At 41.1% G+C, this 12,425-nt stretch overlaps 1 protein-coding gene across 1 annotated transcript in view; it reads right to left on the reverse strand.

The window, feature by feature from the left end:
- Positions 1–12,425, reverse strand: part of EFHC2 (EF-hand domain containing 2) — a 199,513-nt gene that overhangs the window by 16,775 nt on the left and 170,313 nt on the right. The window contains exon 14 of the mRNA XM_063601869.1: positions 4,044–4,149. Coding sequence (XP_063457939.1) covers positions 4,044–4,149 — 106 coding nt within the window. The remainder of the gene's footprint in view (positions 1–4,043; positions 4,150–12,425) is intronic.

The following is a 12,425-nucleotide window of genomic DNA, read 5'->3' on the forward strand; positions in this document are numbered from 1 at the left end:
AATAATAGCATCTAACACTTAAGCCCTTACTATGGGAGAGGTATTGTGGTAAGTGACTTGTGTATATTGACTTCCTTAATCCTCACAACCCTAATGGAAGAACTATTCTTATCACCATTTTTGAGATGGGAAAACCTGAAAGGTTGAGTGCTTTGTAAAAAGTCACCCAGTTAGTTGATCGTAGAGCTAAGGATTTGAACTAGGGTCCCTGTGATTGGAGACCTTCTGTTCCACATTGCCTCTCAAAAGCATCTGAGGTCCACAGCTCGATACCTGTCCCAGTTGACAGAGTTGAAGTGATGAAACTGGGGAGGGGTGATTAAAGGCAGAGTGGATCTTTGGCCTTCCCATGCAGTGACTTCTCTTCTAGTGTGGATGGTGATCTTTTTGTGGGTCATGAAATCAATTTAATGGGTCACGAACAACATTCAAAAGAGAGGAGAAAAAGAGGTGGTGGGGAATGAGAAAAAGGAAAAGAAAAGAAAGGAAGAGAGAAATGAAAAAAGAAAATGTATCATACTGCACCACATGTAGTCAGAACAACATTAATCCGTGAAACTTTTGTTCCATTATATATGTGCATACTGTGTTGTTATGAAAAAAAATCTTTCTTACTGTAGGTTGTAGTACAAAAAGATGACGGGATCTCATTCAAACTCAATAGGTAGTCATCAGGAAAATAAAAATTAAAGTAGTAAAATATGTTTTCAGAGGCAAAATATGTAAAAACAACCTGAATGCCTGTCAATAAAGAGCAGATTAATAGGGCCAGGCACGGTGGCTCATGCCCGTAATCCCAGCACTTTGGGAGGTCGAGGCAGGCGGATCACAAAGTCAGGAGTTCAAGACCAGCGTGGCCAACATGGTGAAAACCTGTCTCTATTAAAAATACAAAAAAATTAGCCAGGCATGGTGGCGTGTGCCTATAGTCCCAGCTACTCAGGAAGCTGAGGCAGGAGAATCACTTGAACCTGGGAGATGGAGGTTGCAGTGAGCCGAGATCACACCACTGCACACCAGCTTGGGCAACAGAGTGAGACTTCGTCTCAAAAAAAAAAGAGATTAATAAATTATTATATATTCATACTACAGCTATTAAGAATGGCTTAGGTCTATACATATTAAACTAGGGAAATTTTCCACGATTAAGAAGGAAGAGCACACTCCAGATAAATGCATGTGGTATGATCTTATTTTCATACAATACATGATGAAATGATAAAACCCCCAACACAGAGGTAAACATTTGGGTGGTGGATTGAGTGGAATGGAAGAGGAAAGAGAGAAGTAGAAAGTAAGGAAAACAATGACAGAGGCTTATAGCAAAAATAGGTATGTCCTGTATATTATTCAGGGGCTCATGGGAAATGGCGGACATATACAAACTGTGGAAATCGAGAAGAGTTTAATAAAGTGACTAGTTACAAAGTTGTGGGAAGTGTTTAGAAAAACCAATAGGGGCTAGTCCCCTGGGTTTATAACAGCAGGGAGCCATTACTACCACCTGAGGCTGAAGGGGCACATGAGGGTGGTTACCAGCGCCTGGAGTGACCAGCCATATGCAAAAAGCCTCTAGACAAGTGCTGTGGACTTTGGAAGGAGGAGGCCGTCAATCTGCTGTGACTGGCAGGGAGGAAGAAGATTTCTCTCTCCTTTCACCCTCTACTCTCCTGCTGGTGCATCCCACTGGTCAACCCAACTGGAGGCCTAGGGGACCCACTGATGTGGCCTACAAAGGTCAGCTGCCAAGGACTGGCCTGGGCAGGGTCAGAGCACGGTAGAGGGCTCTGGAGAGCAGTGCTAAAGGGACACAGGGACACAGTCAATATAGACTACTAGAACATTCAACAAAAAGGTAGAAGAATGTAAATCCCATCTACCATGTTTCTATTTGTATGTAAAAATTAAATATTCACATGGATGAGAATGAAAGGGTTATCAGGGCAAATGACAGTATTGATTTGTTTTTGTGATAGTGTTTCAGATTTGGGTTAATCCAATCCAATGTCTTCAAAAATAATTATATTTAAAGGACAGTTTTCTTTTGTATTCTTTGCAGCAAGAGACCTGAGTTAAAATTCTGACTCTGCCTTACATTGCTGTTTCCCTAACTTCCTCATCTCTAAACTGGGAATAATAAATGCACCTATGATTGCTAAGAGGATTAAATAAGCTAGGTGATTTTGAGATCTTAGAACAGTAGTTGGCACACAGTAAATGCTTTAAGTGTTTGCTGTTATGTATGGGGACAACAGGACAAGAGCCTCCATGGCCAGGCGTGGTGGCTCGCGTCTGTAATCCCAGCACTTTGGGAGGTCAAGGCAGGCAGATCACTTGAGGCCGGGAGTTCGAGACCAGCCTGGCCAACATGGTGAAACCTTGTCTCTACTAACAATACAAAAATTAGCCGGATGTGGTGGCACACACCTGTAATCCCAGCTATTCGGGAGGCGGAGGCAGGAGAATCGCTTGAACCTGGGAGGTGGAGGTTGTGGTGAGCTGAGATCGTATCACTGCACTCCAGCCTGGGCGACAGAGTGAGACTCCATCTCCAGTCTACCCACCATCCAGCCAAAGCAAGTTCCCTGTAAAGGGCACTCTTGATCATGTTGCTGTCTTCCTTGAAGTTAGTCAGTGGTCTCCAGACCTCGCAGGACAATATTCAAATGTCACCCTTACAGGTATCTCCAGCTTCATCCTTTTCACCTCTTCCCCATGTGCCTTCGCTCTGGCCACACCAATTCCTCCTGGTTCTGTACAAGTGCCATGCTGTCCCATGTCCAGAGAATTCTGTTGGAAATGCCTTTTCCAGACCATGTCACTTTCCTACCTTGCTAACTCTTACTACTCATCATTGAAATTTCAAATGTCACCTCCCCTGAAAATACTTCCTGTTCCCCCCCAGTCTGTTTAGAAGCAGCTACCACCTCATCCCATAGAATCCCATGCAGGCTGTGTCACGCCACACTCCAAATCACGAACGTACCAATTCCCCCATCAGTAGTGGGCCCCTCAAAGGTAGCAGTGACAATGTTTGTCTCTGGACCCCAGCCTACAGCAGAGAACCTGATGAGAGTCAATACTTAATCCTGATTTATCTGGGGATTACATTCATAAATCAACAAGATAAGTAACTTAACTGACCCAAAGTCATTCAGCTAAGTAGGTGGCAGGGCCAAAATTCAAACCCAGCTCTGTTTGACTCCAAAGGCTACTACTTTCCCCCAACCATCTGGAAGTTCTATGGCTGCCCTTGGAGTAGCTGCATGCCTGAGGGAACTCCCAGGGGCACTAGACCAGCTCCAGCCAGAATGAGCTGGTCAGCAGAGACCAGGAGAAATAAATGCCTCCTTTCTGGGAGTATCAACCACATGACATTTGCTTTATCAAGGGACTTTCCCAAGAAAATCAATTTCTGGAGCATGTTAAAATACAAACAAACCACCACCCACCCACCCACTTCTTAAAGACAATTGGTCCAAAGAGATCTTAGAGAATTCAGACAATTCCACAATGTTGAGAGCACCATCTGATCACGTGAACTTTGTTTTCCCTAACCAAGCATTTTTCTACGGAATTTTGATTTTAAATTTGGTTTCACTGTGAAATGTGCATCCCCATTCTCTATTGTTTCACCCATGGCAAACCTGTGTGCACAGCCGCGGATACCCTAGGGATTCTTGCCATAGGCACCATTTGAGATTTGCTCTTGTGGCTTATGATGATGTTACCAGAATCCCTTGATAACAGTGTTTATATCTATTTATAACTGTAACCTATTATCCTATTTTCCATATAATTGGATGCGACCGAGGTTAAAAAAAATTCAGCTGCATAAGAAAAGTCATGCTTTTACAGAGCAGATGTTTGCTCAGCATGGAAAGTAAATTAACCTTTAACACAAATGCCCAGAAACACATAAGCACTCTTTCCAAAAGCACTGATGTTAATATTTTATAATGAAAAATAATTTAAAGATAAAGGATATTAAACATGCAAGGGAAGTAACCATAGATGGTTTTTAAAATAGGTATTCATTTTACCTCTTTAAGGTATGATGCTGGTTGCAATTCAGGCACTGGATTCTTTCTCCAGTTCAGGGCAGAGAAAAATGACTTATAATCTATTTGTTTTTCACTGTCTTCAAACCTGAAAATGTAATTATAATACATAATTTGACTCAATCTGCAGAATTCAAGACCAAAATGTCAGTTTCAATTTTATCATGAAAACATAATACCATATATGCTTCAATATCTGATAGTTTTCTTATTTCTTACAATTTCTTATTGCTTCTGACCCTCCAGAATGTAAATTCTTTGAGCGGGGATCTTGCCTATCTAATTCATCAAAATATCCCCAACAACAAGATCAGTGCTGGCACTTAGTAGGTGTTCAATAAATACTTGTTGTAGTTGCCACAGACGCAAATTTGCTCATTCAGTAATGAAGACTATAGTGAAATTTTGTTAAAAAGATTTAAAGGTCCTTTTAGTTTAATGGTTGATATTACATGTCAGCAAAACAGAATGTCCTTATATTTCTTAAATTGCATACCTTTTAAATCTTTAAGGCAAGCTAGATTCATTTTTCTACCAGTATATGTTTTGAAAAAATAAAAGGCATCTTTATCATTTATTATGTAGCCATTAAAAGGGGTTATTTAGATCCAAATTTGCTATCATATAAATATGTTCTTGATACACTGTTAAGTAGAAAGGAGGCTGTAAAACAGTATGTAGAGTTACAATCCCACTTTAGGTTTATATATTAAAAAACAGAAAAAATATGGTAGCAATAGACTTACATATTAAGAATAGATATCTCTGGGAAGAGAGATTCTGATTTTTGATTTTTCTTTAAACTTTTGTGTATCATCTGAATTGTTTTAAGTTTATAATCAGAAAAACTTCAGCTCATTTTCATTTTGAACAAAAATTAACAAATGATTATTCTGTACCATAAAAATATAGGTCAAAAATAATGAATCTCTTTGACCACTATTTCCTAATTATGGATATTAGATAAAATTCTTCCTTAACCATAATAGAGATTTGGCCATGAAGATACAGTAATTTCAACACAATTGCTACAATGACCTAAACACAAAATACTTCTTAGTGTAATGCCTCAATGCCACCTATCCTAAATTTGATCACATTCTGCCAGTTTTTAAGGCTAATTATCATGTAACACCAGTTTTTGAAGGAAAATACAAAGTGGTCACTAGACATTGTTCCAGGCACCCTATTCCAGGCTCCTGCCCTTAAAATATACTCCTAATCAGTCCAAAGATTTTTCTCTTTTCTTCTCAAAGTACTAAAAAATTAACAGCTTATATTTATAAACTAATAAAAATTAGCAGCAATAAATTAAATGTTACAAGCTGAAGTCACATAGCCTCATCAATCTAGACAAAATGGAATAAACAAAGTGACCAGAAGAGGGGAAAGGGGAATTCTGTAATTCTTTTGTGTACATTTTCTTTGGCCAAGGATTCTAAGATACAATTCCAATATGCTGCCCCCTACCCACTGTTTACCCTTTAAATTATGGCTCACTAGTCATTTCAACTCCTTTAAAGGACATACTCTGTTTATGGAAATATTTATAGCCAAAATGTAGGACCATTATTTCTTTTATTTGTGTATGTTTTGGGGGAAGAATGAAAACTCAATTAAAGATGTCTCATAATAAACTTTTTTTTAGCACAGAGCCTTGAAAGAAAGTATTTCCTAATATCCTGAGTAGGAGCTAAGGTCAAAGAATGAGATCATGTAGGACCTTTGGCTTTTATGCTGAGGAAAACTAAGAGTCACTAGGGCATATTATACAGAAAGGTTATGAGACCTTCAATGTTCTGAATGTTTGTGTCCCCTCAAAATTCATATATTGAGGCCTCATCAATATGATGATATTAGGAGTTGGGGCTTTAGGAAAGGTGATTAGATAGTGAGGGCTCTGCCCTCATGATGACATTAGTGCCCTTATATTAATTAAAGAGACCCCAGAGAGCACTCTTGCCCCTTCTGCCATGTAATCCTGTAAGGATTCAGAGAGAAGGCATCATCTGTGAGCCAGGAAGTGGGCCCTCAGCAGACCCAAATCTGTTGTCATCTTGGTCTTGGACATCCCAGCCATGAGAACTCTGAGCAATGAATTTCTGTTGTTTATAAGCCACCTAGTTTACGGTATTGTTATAGCAATCTGAACAGACTAAGAAGGGACTTATGATATTTTTAAAAGATCACTCTGACTGATATATTCAGAGTAGAACACAGAGGGCAAGGCAGAAGTGGCAAGGACAGTTAGAAGTCCCTGGCAGGGATCCAGATGAGAGATAACGGCAGTTTAGATGAGGGTGGTGGCACTGGAAGGCAGTCAGGAGTGGCCAATTCTGAATATATTTTGAATGTAGGATTCCTAAAAGACTATATATATTACGTAAGAGAGAGAGGGAAAAAGAGAGTATTCAGGATGACTCCAATGCCTTTGCTTGAATAACTGGAGCAATGGAGCTGCCCTAACTGAGATGAGAAAGACTGCAGGGGCTGCTGGTTGGAAAGATCATGAGCTCAGTTTTAGATATGCCACATTTGGATGGAAAGTGAGCAAGTGGGGCTATGAGTCTGAAGCTCAAGGAAGTAGTCCATTTGAAGATATAAATGTGGGAGTCATTAGCCATATGGAAGGTATTTAAAGCCATAAAATTGGGAGACTTGAGGAGATCATCAATAAAATAAGTTTCTCTATCTGTTCTTAAAGTACAGAATTTGTCAGCAAATTCCCATTACATCAATTATAAGAGGCACTTACTCAATCCTAGGGGTTTCAGAAGTATAGTATCCTGGTAATCTGGGAACCAGTCAAAGACTACTAAATAAATCTAGGATCACATCAGACTTCACTCTTCATATACAATCCACTAAGCAGTCCTGTGAGTTCTACCACTGTAGCATATAACAAGTCTATCTATTTCTCTCCATCTCTTTTACCACTCCCTAATTCCAAGCCACTATTGTCTCTCATCTGGATTATAGCAATAACTTCCTGTCTTGGTCTTGCTACTTCTACTCTTACCTAGCAGCAGACCATCCTCCACCACAGTGCTCTTTCTAAAACACAGATCAGATCAATCACTTTCTTGCCTGCAATCCTCCAGTGGCTTCCCAATCCACTTAGAACACAAGCTAAACTCCTTATCAGGGTTTATAAGACCCAACTTAATCTGGCTGCTGATGGCCTCTCTGATTACATCTCCTCACTTGAAAACTCTCTCTGTTTACAATGTTTCAGGTATACTAACCTTCTTCTGGTTCCTTGATCATGCCAAGATTGCTGGCAGAAATGCAAGGCATTTGCACTTCTGGTCCCTTTGTCTGGAAAGTCCCATTTCAAATGTTGCTTCCTTAGAAAGTCCTCCTGAAGTTCCTCTTATCTGAGTCCCTATGCCTGAATTTGCATTTGCCCTAGATGATGGCTCTGGAACTTACTGGAAAATTTCTGGAAGTCACCACACGAAGTCCTATCATTAAATGTTGTTACCACTAACTCTGATATTTACTTGTTACCTCATAACACCCAGTCTTCCTTCCTGCCCAGTTCATATGTCAGACTCAAAACATTGAACCATTTATCCATTTAGGGGGACATTTAAGAAGAATATTTAGGAATCAAATGATATTCAGGAAGGTCCACTGAATAAAAGTATACATAGCTCAGAAATAATGTCTAAAAGTTTTTTGAGAAAAAATGCTTGAACGAGTTCATCTTTCCAAAATCCCAGAGCCAGGCCTAAAGGAAGAGTTGTGGTAATGTGGTAAAATACTCCAAGTTTTTCTTTTCAGTTCTGTCTTAGAGGATCTCAGTGTGTGTGGGAATCCCCCCAAGAGGCACAAGGGAGAAAAGAACAAAGGATATTTCAATTAAAAGGAATAAAACTAGCTCATGTTTCTTGGAAGAATTCTTTGCTCTTGGGAAGTAGATAGGGTTGCAGTAAATCACGATGAATCAATCACAAGTATTCCTCTCCCTTTTCCCCAAAATCCTACCAAAATGACCAAAAAACAATAAAAATAGGTTATAACCCACAATGACAAAGAGAATTGGAAAAAAGACCACGGTAGAGAAGAGACGTCAAACTGTTTTCAAGATGAAAAGTAAACAGAGGATTGGTAACTAACTTGGCAGAGCTGAGGAAGAGAAGCTGAACCCTAAATGTCCCTGTCAGTGGGGAGAGGGCACTCAGAGTCCAGTCGATTTGGCCCACAAAATTCCTGGGAGACTGAGTGACTGCAGACTCCAGGTGCCAATAAAGGCAGGAATATGGTGTGGCACTGAAAACACGGATTGTTTGAAAGCCTTTAGAAAGCGGGGTCCGGGCGTGGTGGCTCACGCCTGTAATCCCAGCATTTTGGGAGGCCGAGGCGGGTGGATCACGAGGTCAGGAGATCGAGACCATCCTGGCTAACACAGTGAAACCCTGTCTCTACTAAAAATACAAAAAATTAGCTGGGCGTGTTGGTGGGCACCTGTAGTCCCAGCTACTCGGGAGGCTGAGGCAGGAGAATGGCGTGAACCCGGGAGGTGGAGCTTGCAGTGAGCCGAGATTGCGCCACTACACTCCGGCCTGGGCGACAGAGCGAGACTCCGTCTCAAAAGAAAAAAAAAAAAAAGAAAGCAAGAGCAACTGAACAGCCAAGTATCTTCCTCCGTACTGTGCTCCTCCCTGTAGAGACCAGAGGCTTGTTCTCCAGATAAATTCAATGAAAGAAGCTCCAGTTTGGGGAGAGGAGGCAAAATGGAGTGCAGAGGATGAGGGGCGGTCAGGTGCCTTCCTTCCCCTTTTCTATTCCTAGAATACCAGTGGCCATGCGTAAACTCTCCCTTTCCCCATCACAACCGCCCTCCTATCTTTGCAGGAGAAGATAGGATTCTTCTCTCCACACTCTGAATGGTTCCAGAGGAATCTCCAGATTCCAGCTTCTGGGGATTCTCTAATAAAATGAAGGCTCAGGAGTTGACTGGGTAGTGAAATCCACTAATCAACAAACCCCTTCCCCTGACCAAAGCATCCAACATTAAAGACAGAAGCCAAAACAGCAACAGAAAAAAAAACAAAAAACAAAAGGAACCAAAGGCAATTCAGGGAACACAGGGAAAGATGTGAGATATGAGGATGTATTACATTCCTGAAAAAAGAACAGAAGACTACAAGAAAGGAATATCTGGATGAAAAACGTGCTCTTGGAATTAAAATTTTTAATATGATAGTAAAAGATGCAGTAGAAGGGCTGGAATATAAACTTAAGGAAATCCCTTAGTAAATGCATCCTAATGAAAAACAAAATCTGGGAGAGAAAATATCCAAATTCGAGAGCTCTAAAATCTTTCTATTTATTATTTATTTATTTATTTTTCATACAGGGTCTTGCTCTGTTGCCCAGGCTGGAGTGCAGTGGTGCAATTATAGCTTACTGTAGCCTCGATCTCCCAGGCTCAAGTGATCCTCCAGCTTCAGCCTACTGGGTAACTGCGACTACAGGTGCATACCACCATGCCTGGCTAATTTTTTATTTTTATTTTTTGTAGAGACAGGGTCTCACTATGTTGCCAGGCTGGCCGAGAACTCCTGAGCTCAAGTCTCCTGCCTCGGCCTCCCAAAGTGCTGGGATTACAGGTGTGAGCCACCACACCTGGCCTTAAAATCTTAGCAATAGGAGTTCTCATAATAGAGAAGAAATTATTAAATAATTAATAGAAAGTTTCTCAGAACCAAAGGACAGTGACTCCAAACTAGAAGAGCCTATAGGGTGTTAAGCACAATGAATCTATATATAGCTACACACACACACACACACACACACACACATACACACACTCTCTCTCTCATCATGAACTTCCAGAATACTAGGAATAAAGAGAAGATCCTAAGAGCATTCCAAAAGAATAAATAGCAATGTAAATCAATATTAAGCTAAATTTTCAGTCACTATAACAGGAAGTTAGCAGACAGTATCTGCAAATGATCAATTATGATATCATGTGCAGTGCACTCAATATGTACATGCTATTTTAAATAGCAGAAGCAGCTAGAAGTGCTGAAAGTGGTTTCTTCTTGTGAATGGGTCTGGGGGGTGGAGAAGAATGTGGCCAGAGACTGCTGTTGTTGAAATAAGCTTTTTAGAATGATTTGATAATTTTTGACTATCAACATATGTCAGTTTGATATGAAGAAAATTTTAAGGAGTGTAAAAAGCAGATGAGAGACTCTGAGACATGATTTTCCAGGTAGTAAACATGTAAAAGTCAGATGTGGAAAGAAAGAAGTGCTACTAGTCAGGAGTATATTCAGGAGGAATGAGTCTCTCAGTTTTCCTCCCTGCTCCAAAATTCTGCCCGTAGCTTCCTGGGCCACTGACATAGGGTGATTTTTCATGCCATCATTTGTTATTATAACATGCACTCTAATATACACCATGCTTGTTAGATGAAGTTGTAAGGAGAGAATCAGGACATAAGGAAGATCTCCAGTCCTAACAATAGTATAGGTCAGAGGAGGAGGAGGAGGCAGGGGAAGCAGTTCAGAGACAGAGAAAGGTCTGAATATTACAGGAGTGAGAACAAATCAATCAGTCAGTGACTAGAGTTACCCCTGAAGGTTATCTCCCCAAGTCCCCCATCACAGAGGCCTCCCTCTGTCTCATGGCTAGAAGCATCATTTACCAAATCCTAGCCATCCTTTCAAAATAATCTGGAAAAGCCTATGAATCATATAGAAGATAAATCTCCTTATTTCATGGCCATGCTGTGCTTTCCATAAAAAAAAAAAAAGTGGTCCCAATTCTCCACCTGAGTCCCCTGCTTCACTCCTCTCCAAACGACATTGGCTCTTGTTAAAACTCTGATCCATGGTCAAAGGACAAAGATTTGCCACTCTGGAGGAAATTCTTTTCAAAAGGCTTTGAAGGCAATTCCAAAGAAGAACTTTCTATGGCCACATTGTTGGAATCAGTGTGCAGCCTTCCAGGGTGACTGCCCTAAAGGGCAGCACTAATTCTAGCTTTTAAGTGTTTCTACGCTTGTTAAAAAGTCAGCCTTCTTACTTTCAAGTCCTAGCTCACAGTGCGAAAGTGTTTTCCTAAAACCTCCATAAATTCTTCTTTCCCTTTGATACTTGCGAATCCACCATTTTCTCCACTACACAAACTCAGAGACATGTTTGTGGAAAAAGGGGGAGGGAAGGCAATTCCTCTGGTTCCTTTCTAGATAATACGACCCCTCGAACATGCTTCCTGATGTCATGCTAGGTGGGAGTTCTTAGAACTGAGTCTGATGTGACGTTTGACTGATGTTCATACTCCCCCTCCCCAAAATGATAAATGGCTTGAAAACCACAGAAGCCAAGAAGCCATCCATCTTCTTGCTACGGGGAATAATCCTGAACTGCTCTATTTCCACCCTTGATAGAGGTAAAAGGCTCAGTGGCAGCTGTATTTTGCTGAAGAGGAGCCTTCTTCTCCTCTATTGCAAAGGTCACCTCATCATTTAGGGGAATGGTCTGGAAGGGAGAGAAGACGGTGAAGATCCATTTTTGACTCAGTTGTATTTGGTTTCAGTCCATTACCCAACGAACCCAGGGGTGCATCTTGAAACACCTGGTAAAAGTCGTCAAGGCCAGACACTTGAGAAGAGATGGAGCTCTGGGCCTCTGCGTCAAGTTGCCAACAAGTAACTCTGGTTATCTCTAAATAGTCATGCCTCTAAATTCCAATTCTGACTCCAGCACAGATCTCTGGTGAGGTGGGTCACAGCTGCCAGGTAAGGCCTGTACATAGAGTCGATACTCTGTTTGTCCATATGGTTTGGGATTTAAAAGAAAAATCTTTTCAACTAGAAATCCCCTTATATTTGAAAAGGTAGAAAGCATCTGGGTGGGTGGATGGGTCTGACAAAGAGACAGAGAGAGTGAGAGGAGAGAGCACACAAAGGAGGAAAAAGGGAGAGACAGAGAGACAGAGAGAAGGGGCTTCTCTGTGAAAACTTCATCAGTACACCAAACACTCTGCCACAATAACTACCACATGGCTCAGCCCTTGCCCTTCAGCCTCACTGCCAGGTATTGTTGGGTGAAATCACAGGAGCACTAACCGTGCCTCTGGGAGCAGGGCAGGGGGCAAGGCTGGGTAGACTATAATGAGATGATTTTAAAGCCCTGTTAACTTTTTCCATTTTAACTGATATTTCTGGATGAGGCACCAGCTCTCTTGGGAGGCCAGTTCTAAGGCATTCCATGGAACCCAAAGCCAACTATAAAAGTCTAGCTCAGGACAGAGCTGCTGGGGAAAGAGTTGCACTTGAATCTCTAGTTATTCCAAGTCTAGATTCAGAAGGCCACAATTAGGGGAGAAGGCTGCCTCTTTCCT

Source organism: Pan paniscus, chromosome X (assembly GCF_029289425.2).
Source record: "Pan paniscus chromosome X, NHGRI_mPanPan1-v2.0_pri, whole genome shotgun sequence".
Classification (NCBI taxonomy): domain Eukaryota; kingdom Metazoa; phylum Chordata; class Mammalia; order Primates; family Hominidae; genus Pan; species Pan paniscus.